The following is a 19,522-nucleotide window of genomic DNA, read 5'->3' on the forward strand; positions in this document are numbered from 1 at the left end:
ACTCTTCCGCCGAGAGCTCAATATCCGTGCCGGTAACTATACATTACATTTTTTTTAAATACTATGTAAATGACAAAGATTTGTACACAATATGAAGATGATTAAGACAACACAAATGCTATGATTTTATAAATACTACGATTTACATTGGAATTCAGACACGTAATTACAAAACTAACTAAAATTGAATTGATTTTGAACTCAACAATAATGTCGGCTGTTGTAGAAAGAGATCAGCCAGCTGCGCAGGACATATTATAGTGCACAAGCATTTGCGCAGACACAGGTGCACTCACTATTCCTTCACTCTCATAGCGCGATGGGACGACAATCCGACACCACCGGAGAGCGATCAATATTAATATATTTATAATATTATTTTGCCAAGTTTTCTCATGAACCAAGGAATGCAATAATTTGCTGTATCTGCAAAAGTGAATTATATTTTGGGATAGCTTTATATTAAATAATTTTATAAAGGTTAATTGCTATAAAGCAAATGAATGAGTTTTCAAAATGTATTTTTTTTTAAGTAAATTTCTGAGTTCTTATTTATAAAATAAATTATAAATAGTCACTCTAATAGTAATTCACAGTGTAGAAATTTACTAGTATAATATTTAGCTCATCGATTTGTTTTAATTAAATACATATGTATAGATAATTAACTAATTATACAAGTTGATTACAAAGCAATATTTAATTTCTATAGAGTTCTAAAACGTTCCAAAATATCTAGCAGCTAGCATATTGTCACATTACAAGTTCAGAAAATTCTATACCATAATTTTACTATTACATATAAGAAAATAAAATAAAATCTTGGAATAAATATAACTATAGCGGAAAGGAAGTAAAATAGTGATTCTATAACCACTGAATTAGTTAAGATTTTCAAGACAGCGCAGCCATTTTTGATTTGGTGTTGCTATTCACCAAAAAGCGGGCGTTAAAATAACATTTGACTTGTATCGTCGAAATAGTTTATCATAGACAAAAATACAGAAAAAAAATTGTGACTATAAAATTATTTTGCATAATTTGCTTTTTGCGTTAAGTTGATAAGTTACTCAACTAACCAAGAAAATGTTACTCATATCATCGTTACAGTAACAATTTATTAACCAATTTACAAATACAATACATATATTTCATCGTTCATCCCCATCGGCACATAAGCGTCTTGACCACGACATCATATATTACACAGTTCGTCGATCAGCAAGCGAGGAGGTCTCCCAGAGCCCTCGCCCCCCCCTCACTGGCCCAGTACACTCCGCCACAGGAGCTCACGAGACTCCAAACGTAAGGTGTGAAGAATTCCTCTGGTCTTTCTTCTTCGACGTAACGGAATTTTAGGTCGGGGAATTTCTGGAAGGTAAGTAGGAGAAATTAGTATTCTACGAAAAACATTCATATAAAAAGGCGAACTTAACATTTTAAAAAGTATTTTGTACTTTAATCAATATTTAGTGACTGTTTCAAGATCCATATCTGCCTAGCCTGTTCTCGACTATGTTGGTCGGCTTCCACTTCAGCAGGATGCAGCTGAGTGCCAGTGTTTTAAAGGGAGCGACTGCCTATTTGACCTCCTCAGCCCAGTTAACTGGGAAACCCAAAATCCCTTGTTTAGGCTAATTGTCAGACTTTTTGGCTTCTGACTACCCGTAACGACTGCCCAAGTTTTTCAAATATGTGGCACCAATATGTGGTAGATAGGCACACTTAATTTTGTCTCTAAAGGGCTTCAGCGTATTGGCTTCGGCCCCACGTTCGCTTTCCAAATATCCGGGACTCTGTAGTCCCGTGGTCGGGTAGGAGTTTTTAAACAATTGATTAAAAACTGGTGATTATCAGCATAATCAGATAATTTAGATCCATATGTATAAGATCACATACCTTTAGTCTATCGCTAGACCACTGCTCAGCTCCTTTCTTAATGCACTGCAATACTTCAGTGACGCCCAAATCACCGCCCGCACCTTCTTGCACGCGCTGCAAACGCGTTGAGAAATAACCTATTACCTGAAATCAATAATAAATAGTTACATATTTATTAGTCTTATTGTACATCAAGGTAGTGACTTTAGTTAAAATAATTATGCAACAGCTCGTTAGTGTATGTTGCAGTTATTGCCGTAACATTACATAGTGTTGTTGGTAACATAATATATTGATATCGGGATATCTCTTATGCACGACGTTGCAGCATAACACTTAGTGTTTCTTGCAAAGTATCATAAAATAGTGTTGTTATATATCGATTCTCTACGCAACTGGATGACGTGTGTGTTAAGAAAATAGATTTTGCAGTTATTGTCGTAACTTAACCTAGTGTTGTTAGTAACATAACACAGTGTTTCTAGTAACATAACAGTGTTTCAAGTAACAAAAAAAGTTTTACCATGTCAATATTCTGCGCAACTGGATGATGCGTGTGCTGAGTAAATAGATGTCGCTTGTGTAGCAACGCGTAGACTACATTGCAGTTATTCGTCAGTTGGTGAGCGACGCAAGAGTTTATTATCTCTAGCAGCATTCGTAGGACTTCGTCGAGTACTGATATGTGATCCATCTGTGAAAAATAATTGAGAGGATTAGAGGTGCTCGTGGCTAAGTAACAACTGGGTCAAAAGGTCATTGGATGGGTTCAAGACCCCACATAAACGGCAAAAGGCTAGGTATGTGATGAGAACTGTGGCTTAAATAAGGTCTATGTCTGTTTAATGATTATTATCACTACATAGTATAAAACAAAGTCGCCCTCCGCCGTTTGTCTGTCCCTATGTATGCTTAGATCTTTAAAACTATGCAACGGATTTTGATGCGGTTATTTATAGATAGTGTAATTTATAAGAAAGGTTTATATATGCATAATAACATACGTTCAATAGTGGGGAAATAATTTTATCCCGTGCGAAGCTGGGCCGGTAGCTAGTTACGTATAATTGCCAAAACATGAGGATTATATTTATAAATTTCTTTCATGATTGTATCAGACTTAATAAATATGTTTTTTTTTGTTTCTTTGTTAAGGCTCTTCTTTGTTAAGTTTGTAAAGGCTCCGAGAATTTTGCAAATCGGTTTAGTTGTTAAACCGATTTGCAAAATTCTTTTACTGTTGGATACCTACACTGTCCCCGGTGAACATAGGCTATATTTTATCCCGGTACGGACAGTAGTTCCCACGGGACGCAGGTGAAGCCGCGTCAAAACGGCTAGTATTATACAAACTTACCATTTCTTCTGTCTTCTCTTCTGTGTGATGTGGTAAGTCCACGTTATTTAAATCGCCACCTGAAAATTAAATATTTAATGATCCACTGCAGTTGCGTACGATTACCGGCTGAGCAGATGATGATAATAAACCATTTATTTGCTACACAGACACGTTACATTAACAGGACAACATGATAATACATATAATTGATTTACCTTCAACCTCGTTCCAAAGCCTTGCTCTTCTTTTAGTTAAAGTTTCAAACAGCGATATTAACCTTTGCGCCACGTACGGATGTAGATTTCTGAATTCACCTGGAAACAAAAATAAACATAATATAATTTACTAGCTGTTTTCCAACGGTTTCACCCGCTCTTACCAACCGAGAGAAATTGAGAAAATGTAACTAAACTATTCCGCGCACCCGGATAAAAAGTATCTCAAAACCTTGCTCTGGGTTTTAGCTAGATCCATACCAAATTTTACTCAAATCGGTCCAGCGGTTTCTCTTTAAAAGCGTCAGAATAAAATTACACTCTAGACTCTGACTTTCTATGAATTTTTGTGACATGTGTATTCTGAAACGGCTGAACCATTAAAGATGCAGTATACACAACTCACAGCTCATGTTAGCGATGGCGGCTAGGCAGTTGGTGTGCAGATATTTGTCTCTGACTCGCACCATGTTGTATTGTAACGCTCGTAATATTACCAGCACCATCAGACCGCCTAGAGATATTTCTGAAATTGCTCTCTCTGTGTACCAGGTTAGGTTTTTTAACATCTGTGAACAAAATTTAGTGTTAAATATGCTTTATTTTTAAGGTAATGTTTCAAATGGTAAAACGGGATCTCATGACTAAAACTTCGCTGTCTGGTTGTCACCATGCTCAGGGCTGTATCTCATAAATCGTGATAGTTAGACAGTTGACATTTTCACAAAAGATGTATTGCTGTTGCTGCTATAACCAAAAAATGCCAAAATTAGAAAAAAATATATATTTTGGGGAGCCCTCTTACACCAGACATGCTTTTTCGCTTATTTTAAGATGGAATTCATCGTGTATACTTCGATTAGGTTAAACTAACATATCATAATAAGAACAAATAATCAACACTTTCCTTTTATATATTTTTTAATTGAATTATTATTGAAAGCAGTATATTATTTTTAATTCGTATTTATTTAAAAAAAAAGTCCTGTCAAGATTGTTTTCTGAGGCGAAAAATGCTACTAAAAATATGCCTATCTAAATATTAGCAATACTCAAATGTTAAGGTTTTACTTACAATAGTATGAACATTTTTGATAAGCGCATCATCTTCTGTCAATATAAGCAGCACTATTAGCGACATGTATATATGATGCGCGTTGTTATCCGGCGCGTTGTATAGCACTTGTAGGATCGGCACTATCTGTAACGTGAGAAATTGTATTTATTTAATTTAGAAGTAGGGATAAGTCATATTATAAAACTGATATAATTTTGAGTAGTTTATTTTACCAGTTCCCGACAGCGGTTTTCCCTAAATATCGGAGCTACTCCGTGCACTTTGCATGCAAGAATGTTGCCAGTCTCATGGGCTATCCAACACTGATATAATTTTCAAATCGGTGAAGTAGTTTCCGAGTTGTTATATAGTATTAGTATTGATTAGGAACATGATAAGAAATTATGATTATTTCTTATTTAATCTTTGGATTATAAAACCAACATTTATACGTAACGAAACAATTTTCACAATGATTATTTTCAAAAAAAAAAACATAGTTTCTTCATCATAAAATTGTTGTTATCAAATTAAAATTTTAAAAGATATATGTTGTTTCTGTTATTAATTTGGTGAATATATAACTTTATACTGCAAATGAATATTAACAAGTCCAGTAATAATAAATAATAAATAAAGTATTCTTACCAACTGATCAATCTGTGCCACATTGCTTATATGTCGTTTGTACGTGTTGCACGAGTGTAGCATTAAATATAGGAGTAGCGTTGAGTGCTCGCAGCCCGCCGTAGCGCATAGAGCCTTGTGTAGCTGGAACAAATACATTTATTATTAATTACTTTCCCATACAAGACATTTATATTCAGTTAGTTACTATGTAACTATAACGAACCATTTTCAGTTGTCAAATCGCCGATGTGACCAATGGGCGGCAAGTATACGACTGGTTATGGTTTAGTTATCGTTATAGTTAAATGGTGCGACTAACCCCTATTACTTTATAGTTTAAATAGCTGACCGAATGTTTTACATGGTGACTATAAAATACATAGGTATGTAGGTATTTAAACAACAGTTTGCAAGCGATTTCGTCGGCAGTATACGCGCGGGTTTTTACGCGTTTAAATCTGTTTACGACTTAAAATATGGTTAATTGACTCTTACTAATTAATCCATTTAATCCCCTTTCGGCTCTACTTTTGTAACACCCTTTATGTAGAGTATAAAATAAACGAGACTCAATTTAAGCTATCCAACAGAAATCGCTCTAAATATAGTTAACGTATTCCCTCAGCATTGTACACTGGTACGAGAGTTTGGAAGTTTACGAGATTAGAAAGACCTGATATACTCACGGCAGCCATGTCGATTCTAGGGGGAGTCAGCTGTGGTCCACCGTTTGATTCCCGCTGCGGCGTCGGGGCTGATGTCTCTGAAAATCAGTAAAAAATCGTGAATTAAACCGTTTTCAACAACATGTGTTTTCTTGAGTGATGTCAGAAGTATTTTCTTTTTAATTTAGAATTTTGGGTAAATTCTAATACACATACATAAACATAAACTTCTATGTAAAAAAACATAACATTCAGCACTCTTGCATATAAAAAAATGCTTAATGCTATTTATTTTGGCTATAAAAATATCGCTCTCAAAATATGTAGTAGTTTACCACGTGGAAGAAACTTTGTCTGGCTGTCCGGCTAACTAAAAAACGCTTTAACCGAGAATCAAACCCACCTGCAGTATCCTCACAGCACAGCAGAGCATTTCTATACAAGTTATCATCGTTCATACAATGGTTAGCCAACGTCAGCAGAAGGAGGCACGACTGGTTAGCTACAGGGTGCTCCTTTTTGACGCGCTCTTGTAATTCTTGTCTGTCTAGAGGGGGATGTGTGTAGATTGTTTGTCGGGATGCCGTGTTGAATGTTATCATGTTCCAGAGGCCGGCTGGAAAAGAAATTGGTAAATTTTAAGCACTGTATGGTAAACTTTTACTTATTAAGACGCTGACTGACAACAGCCAAATTGGCTAGTCTCAAACAATTTTTTTGCTAAATCTACAGATTTTGGTTATTATTTATCAGGCTTCTCTTTCTTACGTATATTGTTTTGGCTGTTGTCAGCGTCTTAACAAAGTTGCATCAACGTTGCTGAGTTGCTGGCAACACAGCGCGTTGAAGAGTTGATGATAAAAGACAAAGTACATGTTTTCCAGCAATATTTTAGTTGCTCATCAACGATGATGTTTTCCAAGAATACGATACGAGTTTTAGTAATGTAACTTTAACGCTAAAACTTTGTAACGAATTTTGATACAACTTAACACTAAAGTTTAGCTATGTTAAGTTAACTTAACTCAAAATCAAAATAACATAAAGGCTACTTTTGTGCCAGGTGCGGAAAGAAGTTCCCTTAGTAAGCGGGTAAAACGAATAATACATGAAATAAATGGATAAATAAAAACCGTGGTCGAAAGCTCGTCCTAAAGTATTTAAAAGTTATATTATATCTTTGATAAATTTTGGCAGTTAATACTAGTAAACAAAGAAGTACCTTTACTTCGCTCACTTACTATATACTTTTCTCCTACCTTATTCTTTTATTTTCTTAGTTTACCATGTTTTTTTGTGTTTTGTATGTATATTTGCTTGTCTATTTTGCGAATAAATGCTGTAACTTCGAAATAGTATATTTATAAACTTACAAGCCAAATTAATAAGCAGACTGCCCCCCGCAGCATGAGCTCCGAACATACTCGGAGGAGCAGGTAACATGCTTGATAGATTATTGAGTAAAGTCTTCACTAGTAGCGGGGCGTGCATCCCGTAACGACCTTGGAATAACGTCCTGAAAAAATAAAAGATTAATATTAAAAATCCAAACTAACAATATAAATTAAGTCTGCCTGTCTGTCCTTTTTTCACACCTAAAGTACTGAAGCGATTTTTGTGAAATTTGGTACAGAAATAGTTTGGAACTCGAAAAAGGACATAGAACAGGTTTTATTACAAAAAAATAATATTCCGGACATACACACAGCGCCATCTATCCCGTGAGATCGGGAACTATGTGGGTAAAACCAAAAATCTGCCGGAAGCCACTTTTCCACGCGAAAGAAGTCGCGGGCAAAAGCTAGTAATTAAATATTAATTAACTAATGTCGGGACTAACTAATATTAATAAAGGTACTGTCAAATAACTTTGCTTCCCCAAAGTAAGATATTTGATAGATACATAGTCAATAAACAATTGAGCTTGGGCGTATCTGCGCAGCCTTTTCCGAACTATGTTGGGGTCGGCTTCCAATCTAACCGGATGCAGCTGAGTACCCTAGCGACTGCCCTATCTGACCTCCTCAACCCAGTTACCCGGGCAACCCAATACCCCTTGGTTAGTCTGGTGTCAGACTTACTCGCTTCTGACTACCCGTAACGACTGCCAAGGATGTTCAATGACAGCCGGGACCTACAGTGAAATAAATGAGAGCTCACCTGTATATCAGCGAGGTGTCCACAAGACGCGTCTGTCCGTGGACTCCAGCGAACATATACACCGACATCAGAACTAGCATTGTGTTGATGCATTCCAAGTGTAGGTAGTATGTGTTGTCACTGTGTAATAAACGAATATTTATATGAATTAAATTAGAATCGTTAATAGTCTAACAACAAAGTTAAATAGCCCAGTCAAAAGAAGTTTTTTTGAAAAACCAATTTGAAAAGTACCAACCATATTTCACTCAATTATTTAATTTGGTGGTAATTTATTGTGGTCCTGTAGATTAGAAACTTTATATATGGGACAATTTAACACCCTTCACACTTCGTAGATAAAAAAGTCATTTATTCAAAGTAGGCTGAAAATTAGCACTTTTTGAAGGTTAAATTTATAAAAGACAGTCCCCAAAACGCCCTTCACCTTTCCATGTGTTTTTGCTGAGAAGAAGAGGCGCAACAAAATCCCCAGTAACACAATTCTGGTATAGTATGCATAACTATAGGCGAGTAAACCGTTATCATTATTTATACTTTAATTTAAATAACCTTAAAGTAACCCTGTATAATTAAATAAGTACTTACGTAACAGGAACATCAATGATAAGCCCAATGAGTGCGTCAATGAGCATTTCCACCCGGCTCTCAGAGCCGTTCAGTTTGGGGGAGGTGGGAGGCTCCGGGGCTTCAGGACTTGTGGGGGTCGCTAACGGTGATGGGGAGGTCTCTTGTGATGGCTGTGAAATAAACATTTATAAATAAATAATTTCGGGACACCTTTTCACACACGGTTGGTTAGCCCCATGGTAAGTTATTAATTAACTTGTGTTATGGGTGCTAACACAACTGATAAACTACATATAACTACATATATACATATTTATAAATACATATTGTAACACCCAGACCACGATCAACATGCATGCTCATCACACAAATGTCGACCGAACCGGGAATCGAACCCGGGACCTCAGATTCGGCAGTCCGGCTTGGTGACCATTGCGCCATAGAGGTCGCCAAAAATATAAACTAGCACTTTGTATAATAATAAGATCAATCTTTGTATAATAAAAAATGGTTTCCATTTATGTAGCCTTTTAACTCAGTACTACCAGAATTAGGAAAATTTACATTTATAATCTATACTAAAATTATAAAGAGGAAAACTTTGTTTGTTTGTTTGGTTGTAATGGATAAACTCAAAAACTACTGGACTGATTTTAAATATTCTTTCACCATTAGATTAGAGCTATATTATCTGCGAGTAACATAGGCTATATTTTATCCCGGTGCGGGAAGTAGTTCCCACGGGATGCGGGTGAAACTGCTGGCAGAAGCTAGTGTCTAATATTCGCGTAAGTGTCAGAAATCAATATGAACAACGCCATACTTATAAACGGGTGAAGTACCTTAAAGCAAAGAGCTCTTACCGTATTATCATTTCCTTCCCTATTCTCAACGGGTCCATTGCCGACCCTCCGTTCAGCTTGAACGTCCAAATGTCTGCACAGTTCATACTCAGGCACCATTTCTACCAGATACTTGCTGACGGCTCGAATCACAAAGAGAGCGTTGAAGGTCTGCCATGCTAGCATCACACTGTGGACAAAGAAAAGAGATTTTAAGGCTGGTTGTTAAAGTACTGTCTAGCCTTTTTCCCAACTATGTTGGGGTCGGCTTTTTTTGATAGGAGATCATAAAATGACCTCACCCGCCGTGGGTACAGAGTGAGAGAGTGTCAGCAACTTGAGGGACCGTTACTCTTACTGACTAAAACCCACCATGTTCCTTCTAAAGCCTTAATGTACCAGGGCCGCGGAAACTCTTTCGAATAATCCAGCAGCCCCGGCAGGCTGGGATTGGTTTCCGGTCCAACCGTATCTGACCTCCTCAATCCAGTTACATAGAAGCATGTTGGAAAGGCTAGTTGTCAGATTTTCTGACTTCTTTTTTTATTTGATCTGCATGCCAAAGATGTGCAAATGACAGCCGAGACTCATCCATTTAACGTGCCTTTCGAAAAGGAACTCGTCATGACAAGATACGTAGGTATGCAATAATAGCTAAATTGATTTACTTTATGACAATAATAAAATAACTCTATTATTTTCCTGTATCAAAGTAAAACCCCAGCACTCATTTGAAGATATAAATGAATTAGCTTCCTCCAGTGGTTTCCTTTCAACCATTTCATGATGGAACTACTACCTACATCCAGATAAAAAATTGCCTATATATTTACAGATATATAGCCTTAAAATGATGTATCCTTGGCAGTCGTTCCGGGTAGTCAGAAGCCAGTCTAACCAAGGGGTATTGGGTTGACCGGGTAACTGGGTTGAGGAGGTCGGAAAGAGCTTAACAAGGAGCGATTGGCTCCTCGTAAAGCACTGGTTCTCAGCTACATTCGGTTAGACTGGAAGCCAACCCAACATAGTTGTGAAAAAGGCTCGGAGGATTTAATTTACAGATGTATGACCTATATTACTGCCCAGTTTCATCAAAATTCTATTCAGAAGTTTTGCGTGAAAGAGGAAAACAAACATTAGGAAACTGCCTATAATAACAACATGATTCACTTTTATGGGGTTTTAACAGTCCTTTACCAATTAAGCTGTGTTCACAGCAGGCAAAAGTATTAAAAGCCGACTGAATGAGTCGCTTTGTGGCGGACTAAAATTTAAGTTAGATGCCAACTCAAATCAATTTTCTTGTTAATTTTGGTTATTTTTGCTGTGAGTCGGCTACGGTCTGAGACAGTCGGCACACGTAACAGTACAAATTAAGTGAGTCCAAACTAGCAAATAGAGTAAGATCCGAGGGCCGCCAGACCTTAGTAATTTTCTGATTATTGTAGTTTATTGTATTTCCATACATATTATATGACTGCTTCGTTGGTCCGTGCTGCCCGTGGTCTCGGGTTCGATTCCCGGGTCGGGCCGCAATCGCTTTGTGGGTTTCCTAAAAGTTTCAAAAAGCAGTCTGCAAATTGATTCACCCGTGAAGGAATAGTGAGTGCACCTGTGTCTGTGCAAATGCTCGTGCACTAGAATATGTCCTGCGCAGCTGGCTGATCTCCTTATATGAGAACAGCCGCCATGGCCGAAATCGGCCGTGGACGCCGCATAGACGCTGACTTTCAGCGGCTGACAGTCAGTTTGGTTTAAACGCAGCCTAAGCCTTATATGTTGTTGACAACTTGAGTTATAAGTTACACAACTTTAATTATTTAATAATTCAAGGGCGGATCCAGCTTCGGCGCCAGGGGGGGGTCACACAGTCGTGGTCAAGTCACAAAAAATATTATATTGTAGCGTATACTTCTTTTAATATTAAAAGTAGTAGTATAAATACAATAAGCAGGATCGTAGCGAGCTCGAAATTTTTACGAATGTTAAGAAAAGTGTTTTCATGAAGAAAATGGCCCGAGCAGAGTGAGCGCAATTTCTAGTATTTATAAGACAAAGAAGCGGCAAACAAAAAAGCGCGAGCGAAGCGAGCGCGAAAATTTTGGTTCAGGCCGAGGACTAAGGTTAAAAAAGTGTTTTTATGTAGAAAATGGTCCGAGCTGAGCGAATGCGATTTCTTGGACATATTCACAGAAGCGAAATTGAAAAAAGCGCGAGCGAAGCGAGCGCGAAAATTTTTTTCCCGTTCGAGGACTAAAAGTAGATGAAAACGCTTTCTTGCTGTATAACAAATATACAGCACAAGTACAAGAAAGCGCGAGAATTTTTTCAGGTTGAAGACTAAACGTTTGAAAAGTATTGTGTACACAGAAAAGGGCGCGTACGTTTTTTATTACAGCAACAGTAAAACATTTTCTGTGAAAACTTCAATTGTCTTACTATTGGTAAGGGTTCATGAGATCAGGGCCGTCTCTAGCTCATGTAGCGCCTGGGTGCAATCATCACCAAAGCGCCACCTATGTATCTATTGAAAGATGTTGAGTAGTACGTATTGATCGAAGTACTTTACAAGGAATATAAATAAGAACGTTCGAACGAAAGTCACTTTTTTGGTAGGTAAAGGACTTAAAAAAAATTTGAGATTACGAAACAAAAGCACCTGATTAAGTACATTGTAAAGCAACAAGTAGCCGCGAGCGCAGCGAGCGCGAACTTATTTAAATTATTTGTTTGAAGACTCACAAATCAGACTGGGAATTACGTACAAATAAAAAGGAACCGTGATTAGAGCGAGTCCTATTTGTGTTGGTTGATTCGGTGCGTCAATAAAAATAATAAACAATCAGAAAAACAGTACAGACATAGTCATTTACTCGCGAGCGTAGCGAGCTAGAATTTTTTCACTTACCTCTAGTTGGAGGATGTTAAAAGAAAATAATCAAAATGATCATTCCAACAAAGCGAAGGCGACTTTTTTGTCAGTATCATGATACAATGTGGGACTTCCTTATCGAACGGGTGTAATTTCTTCGAAATTCCCTGCTGGTTAATTCTGATATCGAGGCGCCCGGGTTATTCGCACACCCTGCACCATAGATTAAGACAGCTCTGCATGAGACTTATACATTACAGCATGTAATGTAGATAACCCGGACAGCGGATTCTTAGTACCTAACAGGGTCCCGTTTCCTCCTTTTGGGTACGGATAAAGAGTAAATAAAGAATAGAGAGAGAGCGTTGCGAGCACGAATTCTTTAGGCCGGCTCCACACGTTGGCCCCAACGCTCGTTCCAACGTTGGACCGCAAAATCGGTGAGGCGTACACACGTTGGCGCATAACTTAGTTCTGTCCTAAAACCGACACGAGACGGCCAACTACCAACGCTCGCCCCAACGTTGGGGCCAACGCCATTTTCTCGATCCACACGTTGGACGAATAGCGTTGGGACGAGCGTTGGGGCCAACGTGTGGAGCCGGCGTTAGCAAAACTACTCTACCTGTAACTATGTAGGTATCTACCTATTCACTCGAAATAAAAATTATCTTACACTTATAACAAAAACATAAAACATCGTGTTTAACCATTTCAATTATTGGTCCTCTTATGTTCTGAACCTGGCCCAGGGGGAGGTCATGACCTTGTGACCTACCCCCTGGATCCGCCGTTGTAATAATTACTAATAGTTAGGTATATATACAATATTGTTCATTTATATTTCAATCAGCATCCTTAGAGGTCGTGTCTTAGTAAATAAACTATTAATTAATATATCTATATTAACATGAAGATATTTTGTATAATAACGTTTTTGTTGCTCGCGCTTACGCTTGTTCCCGCCCGGAGGCAATACTATCCTAGTGGTAAGTTTGTAACTTTAAAATTAAAAAAAAAGCCGTCTATGAAGATCTCGAAAACATTTATGGCCTTACTACAAAAAACTTAAACAACTGTTGAACACTTGTCTAAAAAAATATTACTTAACACTTGTCTAAAAAACGGACCTTATTTCAACGTCATAATTTGACATGTTTTTAGAGCAGTGTTCAACAAACGTTTAAAAGATTTTGTGGTACGACGGTTAATGTTTTTATTTAATTGTTATAATTACACGAGATAATACCCCCACATATACTTTAAAAATATTTATTATAGTTTGGGATGTAATATATGTATATTATATCCCGTAGTGAAAAAGCCGGTTTCAGTACCTATACAATATTTCCTCTTTATTTTATTATGTAGTATAAATAATAACTGTTTTGTATTCAATCGTAGGTACTATTGAAACGTAATTTTTAGGGTTCCGTACCCAAAGGGTAAAACGGGACTATACCTATTGTTTTCGCTCCTCTGTCCGTCCGTCCGTCACCAAGCTGTATCTCATGAACCGTGATAGTTAGAGAGCTGAAATTTTCACAGATGATGTATTATTGTTGCCGCAATAACAACAAATACTGAAAACTAGAATTAGATAAATATTTTGGGGGGCTCCCATACAACAAACGTGATTTTTTGTCCGTTTTATAAATAATGGTACGGAACTTTCGTGCGCGAGTCCGACTTGCACTTGGCCGGTTTTTTTGAAACATCTGATCGCATTAGGATGGAACTTAACAATTATTTAGATTTTTCAGGTATAACTGGTTTCGGGAACGCAGTGCTACCAGGATATCACATGATTTCCATATACAACGTAAATAAGCCTAGACCTAGACCGAAAGGAAGATTTATGTACTGAAAAAAAATATCAAAATAAAATTAGGTGTTTTTGAAGTTATTGCCGGAAAAGGAGGAGGTAAACAATTGGGATTGTTTTTTTTTATGTTATACCTGTAGTCTATGTTATGACAAATAAATAAATGCCTTCTATGTATTACTGATTTGTATTATTAATACCATAATCGCCTGATCTCTTTCCGGTGGTGTCGGATTGCCGTCTCATCAGGCTATGAGAGTGAAGGAATAGTGAGTGCACCTGTGTCTGCGCAAATGCTGGTGCACTATAATATGTCCTGCGCAGCTGGCTGATTTCCTTAAATGAGAACAGCCGCCGTGGCCGAAATCGGCCGTGGACGCCATTACCATAAAACTTGAAAGACAGTTTTGAGTGACAGAGCATGTCGTGGTGGCCTAGTAGGTACAGAACCAACCTCTCAAGTATGAGTGTGTGTTCGATTCAGGAAAGTACCAATGCAACTTTTCTAAGTTTGTATGTACTTTCTAAGTGCGGACACCAATGACTGTGTTTCGGAGAGCACGTTAAACTGCAGGTTCCTGCTGTCATTGAACATCTTTAGCAGACGTCACACGTTAAAATAACAGAAAAGCTATGTCCTTTGTAGTCCTTTTTAACAGTCTGTCTACATGTCTATATTTTAACTCTCCTACTACGGGTCTTCTGGAAGAGATTTCATTAGAAATAAGGAGTACCTTTGTTATTTTATGTTACCTTTACTTCTTTTATGTATTAACTGTGTACATAAATGGTTAAAGAAATAAAAAAGAAGTACTTAACTAAACCACTAAATGGGACAGTCGGCACACGTAACAGTACAAATTGCACAAAATGAGTCCAAACTGGCAAACTGTCGGCACTCTATCTATCTTCTATTTATATAAAAGAAAGTCGTGTTAGTTACACATTTTATAACTTAAGAATGGCTGAACCGTTTAAGTTGAAAATTAGAGAGGAGGTAGCTTAGATCCGGGAGAAGGACAGAATAGTTTTTGTCACCATCCGGGACGCGGGTGAAACCGCGGCCAGAAGATAGTTTCAAATATACGGAAGGGCATACTAAATGCTGCGAAATCGTTCGAAGGAGTTACCGCGCCCCTGGTACATATACATTTATACATATAAAAGGCCTACGACGGAACACGACGGTTTTTAGTCAGTAAGAGTCAGACACTCCCTCACCGCTGCTAACCCACAGCGGGAGGGGCTATTTGATGATTTTTGACATCGTTAAAAAAAAGGGCGTACTAAACCAATACACTGTTGACTCATTCGACATTATGCCTACTGTGGACACAGCCTTAAGCCCTATGTATGTGTTGATGAGACAACCATTATTATTTTACAATTATTAATAGCTATATTGATCATTCATATTTCAATCGGCATCCTTAGAGGTTGTGTCTTAAAGCTCTTTACAGTTTGTTTTTATTGAAGTAAGCTATTAATTAATATCTATATTAATATGAAGTTGTGGTTTATATTAACGTTTTTGTTACTCGCGATGACGCTAGTAACGGCCCGCCCGAAACTCAATCGTAATGGTAAGTTTGTAACTTTTACAAAATACGTTTCTATATAGATCTCGAACACATTTGCCGAGCCTTTTCCCAACTATTTTGGGGTCGGCTCTCAGTTTAACCGGAGGCAGATGTGTACCCGTGTTTTATAAGAAGCGACTGCCCTATCTGACCTCCTCCACCCAGTTACCTGGGAAACCCAATATCCCTTGGTTAGACTGGTTGTCAGACTCACTGGCTTCTGACAACCCGTAACGACTACCAAAGATGTTCACTATTGATGTCGAACACATTTATTGTTTTTACTTAATTTTGATAATTATACAAAATGGTTTTAGATACATACTTCCCCCAGTATACAAAATAATAATACTTTATATTATAATAAATACTTTCGAGTGAATGTACGTGTTAATTTGTAGCTTAGGCTATATTACTTCATGTAAGTTTAAATAAAACTCGTTCAGTAGTTTTTACAAAGTTTCACATTTACAATATTAGTGTTTAAGTATGTATTATATTATAAAAAGTGTGTATTCGTTTCATAATTATTTCAAAAACATCTGATCGCACTAGAATGAAATTTTGTATTTTTTTTTTTCAGTTCTTTCGGGGCTCAAGAATGCAGTGCTAACAAGTTCGCGTATGATGCAGCTGTATAGCAGAAATAAACCAAAAAAGGGTTAAAATCATGTAGTTTTTTTTTTGGAAAATGTATTTTTTAACTTAGGTTCTTCTTAAAAAGGAGGATATCATAGGAAGAGGTATTGTATTGTAATTGCTAAAGTCAATAAATAAAATGTAAAATAAATAAATGCCTATAATTACGGATTTCTATTATTAATTAATATCATAAAAACATTTGAATTGTATTAACTTCTCACGACCCCTTCCTTTTTTCCTTTTTTTTAATGATAGTGATAGGATCTATATAAAAAACCGAATATCGATAAAAATACAATATTATTTATCGTGATTATTTGTAAGAGCAGTTTAACTATGAAGTCATATTAGTGTAAAATGAAACTGCAGTATCCGGGCTGCGGGATTGTTCGAAAGAGTTACCGCGGCCCTGGTACATAAAAGGCCTACGACGGAACACGACGGTTTTTAGTCAGTAAGAGTCTGACACTCCCTCACCGCTGCTAACCCACAGCGGGAGGGGTCATTTGATGATTTTTGACGTCGTTGAAAAAAAACTGCAATATCTGACCTCCTCAACCCAGTTGAACCCAGCTACTTGGGTATTGAGCAACCCAATGGTGACGCAATAATTGGTGCTAAAAATATTGATGAATAAGTGGAATACCCCATAGTTGTTATAGACTTATATTGCATAAATCCCGCATAAATATGTATGCAAAAATATCTGAAACACATGAATGTACTAATATCATAAATGCAGGTGGATGTACCTATGTATGATTGCTTGTTACTCTTTTACACAAAAACTTTGAAACTAGACAGTACCTAATATATCAGACTGATATATAGGTACTAGTTTTCATCCACTTCTCATTGGAACTCAGTTAAAACACATCCGATAACCGTCCACTAAATATTTGCTATCGAACATTGAAATATTTGTTCAATTCGGACCAGAACTTCCTGACATTAGCGTGATTAAGCTCTTTAGTATTTTAGTATTACTACAGACTAGCCATTTTCCCCCGGTTTCACTCGCGTCCTGTGGGAACTACTGCCCGTACCGGAATAAAATATAGCCTATGTTACTCGGGAAGAGTGTAGCTTCCCAACAGTCAAAGAGGGGTCTTCTATGGAGTACTTGCTTATGTAACCAGGAGATGCCGCAACTGGGATTTTAATTTTTAGGGTTCCGTACCCAAAGGGTAAAATGGGACCCTATTATTTTCGCTCCTCTGTCCGTCCATCCGTCCGTCTGTCACCAGGCTGTATCTCATGAACCATGATAGTTAGAAAGCTGTTATTTTCACAGATGATGTATTTTTGTTGCCGCTATAACTGAAAACTAGAACAAAATAAATATTTTGGGGGCTTACATACAACAAACGTGATTGTTTGCTCATTTTGCTCGATATCCATAAATATATATAGAATATTAGTTTGGATGGTATGGAACCCTACGTGCGCGAGTCCGACTCGCACTTGGCCGGCTTTTTTTTAATATAGGTACTTAATATTTTGTTATTATACAAAGCCCTGAAAAGCCCCTACCTCATTGCTTACGTACATAGTTAATTCATATTACGTCAATGTCAAGCATACAAGGATAACTCTATGCAAACTATCCTTATTTACCGTAACAAATAGTAAACAATAAAATACCCAGGACAAGATGTAAAAAAATATGAATGGTTGAAATTCCTAATGAGTTATATAAAGTGATATGTACAACAGAAATGTGTTAATATTCTACCTGGTACTATCGAGTAAAGACGTGTGTTTTGTGTAGTGTTCAATTTTAATAAAAGCTTCCAATAATGGATCAAGTTGATGGTGGTAAGTCTTTTCTTATTTTATTTGTCTTAATATTTTCAATCGACATCCCAAAAAAATTTATCCGACTCCCAAAAACACTGAAAAGCAAATAATAACTATTCTTAGGTGCATCGGCCTAGAAGTCAGTGTCTAATGGACGTACCTGAGTTTATACGCCACAGAGTCGGCTAAAAAGGCTGTCAATTGAGTGGTATTTTTATATTTTCACTAACAAGATAACATTTCCGTTTTATTAAGGAAAACTGCTGTTTATGATAAATTAATACAGCATACTATTTCAACTTCTAGTGAAGTTCCTTAATACTGTTACAGCCTTTTTTTATCGTAACACTGCTGGGCTGCGGCCTCCTCTCACACGGAGAAGGATTGAGCATCAATCACCACGCTTGCTCAATGCGGGTTGGTGATTTCAGACTACATAGTCCTGATTTCCTCAAGATGTTTTCCTCCACCTTTTTATCAGCCATTGGTGTCCAAGATATACTTAGAAAGTACATACAAACTTAGAAAAGTTGCATTGGTACTTGCCTGATCTGGAATCGACCCTCATACTCGAGAGGCTGGTTCTTTACTAGGCCACCACGATATTACAAAGCCCATATTCACATTATTCACCGCAGTTTTTGTCACAATTTTGGCGATACCAATTGACAATTATACTTTTTTTCCAGTACAAGGGAAAGGGATACAAAAACATGCTTTACAACCGGCAGGCACAATGATAAGAGAGTATTGTGCTATAACGAAATGTGACTCGCCTCCGCCCACATCACCTACGCCTGAGGAAGAAACTTCGAAAGACGAGAAAAAGACCGACTCGTCATGATAGCTGATAGAAAATTAAAATTAACAAAGTAAGTTTTCGATTAAGCACATTTTCAAAGACCACATAAACGTCCGTTTTTCTTAAAACAACTGTTTACTTGAAAATTGAATGTGAATATACATAGAACACAGTTAATTTAAGAAAACTGGATTAGTTGATTTCTGACATTTACGCGAAAATTTGACATTTACAGCATTATGTACCGTGGACGCTGTAAAGGATCTGAAACGTCGGGATTAAATAATATTAATATAACCGCGATAAAATCCATAAAAGTAGTTGTATTTAAATTAGATTATTTAATTATTATTTTTTTGCCTGAACCACACCTATTTCACAAGTAACATCCTTTCTAGAGCGGATCTACAAGTACCTAAAATATATGTTTTTTTCCTCCACAGATACTCGTAAGGCCACAAGATGACAGATTCGATGGTGACCAAAAACCTAACAGTATTATTTATTAAACCACCAACATAATATAATAGTTATTTCTTAAATAAACTACTTATAGCATATATTACAATATTATTAATTGTCACATCTTTAAGGCCCATTTACACCGACAACGTAAACGTCCGTTTTCTAATATTAACTTTT

At 37.0% G+C, this 19,522-nt stretch overlaps 1 protein-coding gene and 3 long non-coding RNA genes across 4 annotated transcripts in view; 3 read left to right on the top strand and 1 right to left on the bottom strand.

The window, feature by feature from the left end:
* Positions 1–1,053: 1,053 nt before the first annotated feature.
* Positions 1,054–19,522, bottom strand: part of LOC135118892 (dymeclin-like) — a 55,806-nt gene continuing 37,337 nt past the window's right edge. Inside the window, exons 4-17 of the mRNA XM_064041986.1 lie at positions 9,381–9,549; positions 8,536–8,687; positions 7,948–8,067; positions 7,161–7,303; positions 6,191–6,403; positions 5,809–5,885; positions 5,141–5,263; positions 4,511–4,636; positions 3,842–4,004; positions 3,436–3,534; positions 3,239–3,297; positions 2,405–2,575; positions 1,900–2,025; positions 1,054–1,371 (exon numbers count right to left, since the gene is read on the bottom strand). Of these exons, the coding sequence (XP_063898056.1) occupies positions 1,219–1,371; positions 1,900–2,025; positions 2,405–2,575; positions 3,239–3,297; positions 3,436–3,534; positions 3,842–4,004; positions 4,511–4,636; positions 5,141–5,263; positions 5,809–5,885; positions 6,191–6,403; positions 7,161–7,303; positions 7,948–8,067; positions 8,536–8,687; positions 9,381–9,549 (1,894 nt within the window). The 3' untranslated portion in view covers positions 1,054–1,218. The remainder of the gene's footprint in view (positions 1,372–1,899; positions 2,026–2,404; positions 2,576–3,238; positions 3,298–3,435; positions 3,535–3,841; positions 4,005–4,510; positions 4,637–5,140; positions 5,264–5,808; positions 5,886–6,190; positions 6,404–7,160; positions 7,304–7,947; positions 8,068–8,535; positions 8,688–9,380; positions 9,550–19,522) is intronic.
* Positions 13,059–14,236, top strand: LOC135118894 (uncharacterized). The gene is made up of 2 exons (XR_010277841.1): positions 13,059–13,220; positions 13,986–14,236. It is a non-coding gene; the product is annotated as an uncharacterized LOC135118894 (long non-coding RNA).
* Positions 15,399–16,307, top strand: LOC135118895 (uncharacterized). The gene is made up of 2 exons (XR_010277842.1): positions 15,399–15,639; positions 16,220–16,307. It is a non-coding gene; the product is annotated as an uncharacterized LOC135118895 (long non-coding RNA).
* On the top strand, positions 17,973–19,482 carry LOC110384630 (uncharacterized). Its single transcript, XR_007511310.2, has 3 exons — positions 17,973–18,096; positions 18,768–18,950; positions 19,324–19,482. It is a non-coding gene; the product is annotated as an uncharacterized LOC110384630 (long non-coding RNA).

This window comes from Helicoverpa armigera, chromosome 27, assembly GCF_030705265.1.
Source record: "Helicoverpa armigera isolate CAAS_96S chromosome 27, ASM3070526v1, whole genome shotgun sequence".
In the NCBI taxonomy this organism is placed as follows: Eukaryota; Metazoa; Arthropoda; class Insecta; order Lepidoptera; family Noctuidae; genus Helicoverpa; species Helicoverpa armigera.